This window comes from Verticillium alfalfae, genomic scaffold (assembly GCF_000150825.1).
Source record: "Verticillium alfalfae VaMs.102 supercont1.26 genomic scaffold, whole genome shotgun sequence".
In the NCBI taxonomy this organism is placed as follows: Eukaryota; Fungi; Ascomycota; class Sordariomycetes; order Glomerellales; family Plectosphaerellaceae; genus Verticillium; species Verticillium alfalfae.
The window spans coordinates 3,285-4,570 of NW_003315040.1; the positions used below are offsets into that span (position 1 = coordinate 3,285).

The window sequence follows — 1,286 nt, forward strand, 5'->3', positions numbered from 1 at the left end:
GAGCCAGGGCATCGGCCTGCGTGCGCCTGCCGGCCGACGACCAGCGGCCGCTGGCTGACCGCCACCGTCGCCGTGCTCTCCGCGAGCCTCGTCGCACAGGTCGTCGACGCCGCCGTTCTCGTCCTCGTCGGCAATAATGCGCGGTGGTGGCGCGCCCGCATGAAGAGGCCTTGGTGCACCATGGTCCTGGGCAACGGCGTCCTCATCAGCATCCTCATCGCCGGCATCATCAGCAGCTCCGACCTGCCGCGCTACGTCGACCGAACCGTGTGGGTATTCAAATACGAGCGGAGCGTCGACACGGCGAGCGTCTGTCGGGGGACGCTCATCTCGGCTGGCGTCAGAGGGTCGATCATCGGGTGGACGGATGGGTTTCTTCACAGCTGGGGCGAGACGTACTCGGGGTTTTGACGCGGATCTGATTTGATGAGGCTGTGACGGGCTTATGATGGGCTGCCTGCCGTGCAGCATTCTGTGTGTCTATCTCTTTGATCTAGATGTAAGGCGTTGGGTTCAGCTTGAGCGTTCACTCGAATTACGCCGGGACGATGCGCTTCAATTGAGTTTATCTTGAATCTATCCAACTTCTTGGGAGCATGGACACGGCATGCTCTACATGGTATGGCGGGCCATAGTTCGAGATCAAATTCGATCACAAGGCAGGACCGAAACCCGGCATCTACACCTCACAAGCCATCATGGCACCCCCAAAGTCATGGATGAGGCCCCTGCAGTGTGGCACCTGTCTCCTCGAGGAGAATGTATACCCATGGAGTTCTGGGACCTTCGTTGCCCTTTTGACCCCCTCCTATCATCACGTCGCGGGCATGAACACTCTGCACGTTGAAACGAAGAACAATAGACTTTCTCATGTTGACCAAAGAAACCGATATACCAGCCGGCACAACCAGCTTGTTCTCGACCGCTCATTCTACCATCTCGATCATGAATTCCAGGGGCCAATAAGCCTCATCATACTTTTGTCTTTCCGATGCGTCACGCGCACCCTTTTGATTCTTTTCTCTTCCGTATAACCCATTGATTACTCGCCTGCGTAGATAACACCAGTGATATGCATACTTCCGTTCGTAGCCCTCGCCCATACACACTGGGCACTCCTCCAAGCGGAGGAAGCCATGACAACAACGCCTGCCGTGAATCTGAAAACGAAACTACTGAATCTTCGCCATACGTTTGGACATGCTGGGGGACAATATTAGCGAGGATCAAATAGCCAAGAGCGTGGAAAGGACTCACAAATCATAGAAAGCAAACTGGCCGGGGCT

The 1,286-nt window shown here is 55.7% G+C and overlaps 1 protein-coding gene across 1 annotated transcript; it reads right to left on the reverse strand.

The window, feature by feature from the left end:
• Window positions 1-849: 849 nt before the first annotated feature.
• VDBG_10223 (hypothetical protein) lies at window positions 850-1,286 on the reverse strand (the record flags this gene model as incomplete). Its single annotated transcript, XM_003009768.1, has 2 exons — window positions 850-1,203; window positions 1,258-1,286. The coding sequence occupies one exon, from the start codon at window positions 1,136-1,138 to the stop codon at window positions 1,043-1,045; it is 96 nt and encodes a 31-aa protein (XP_003009814.1).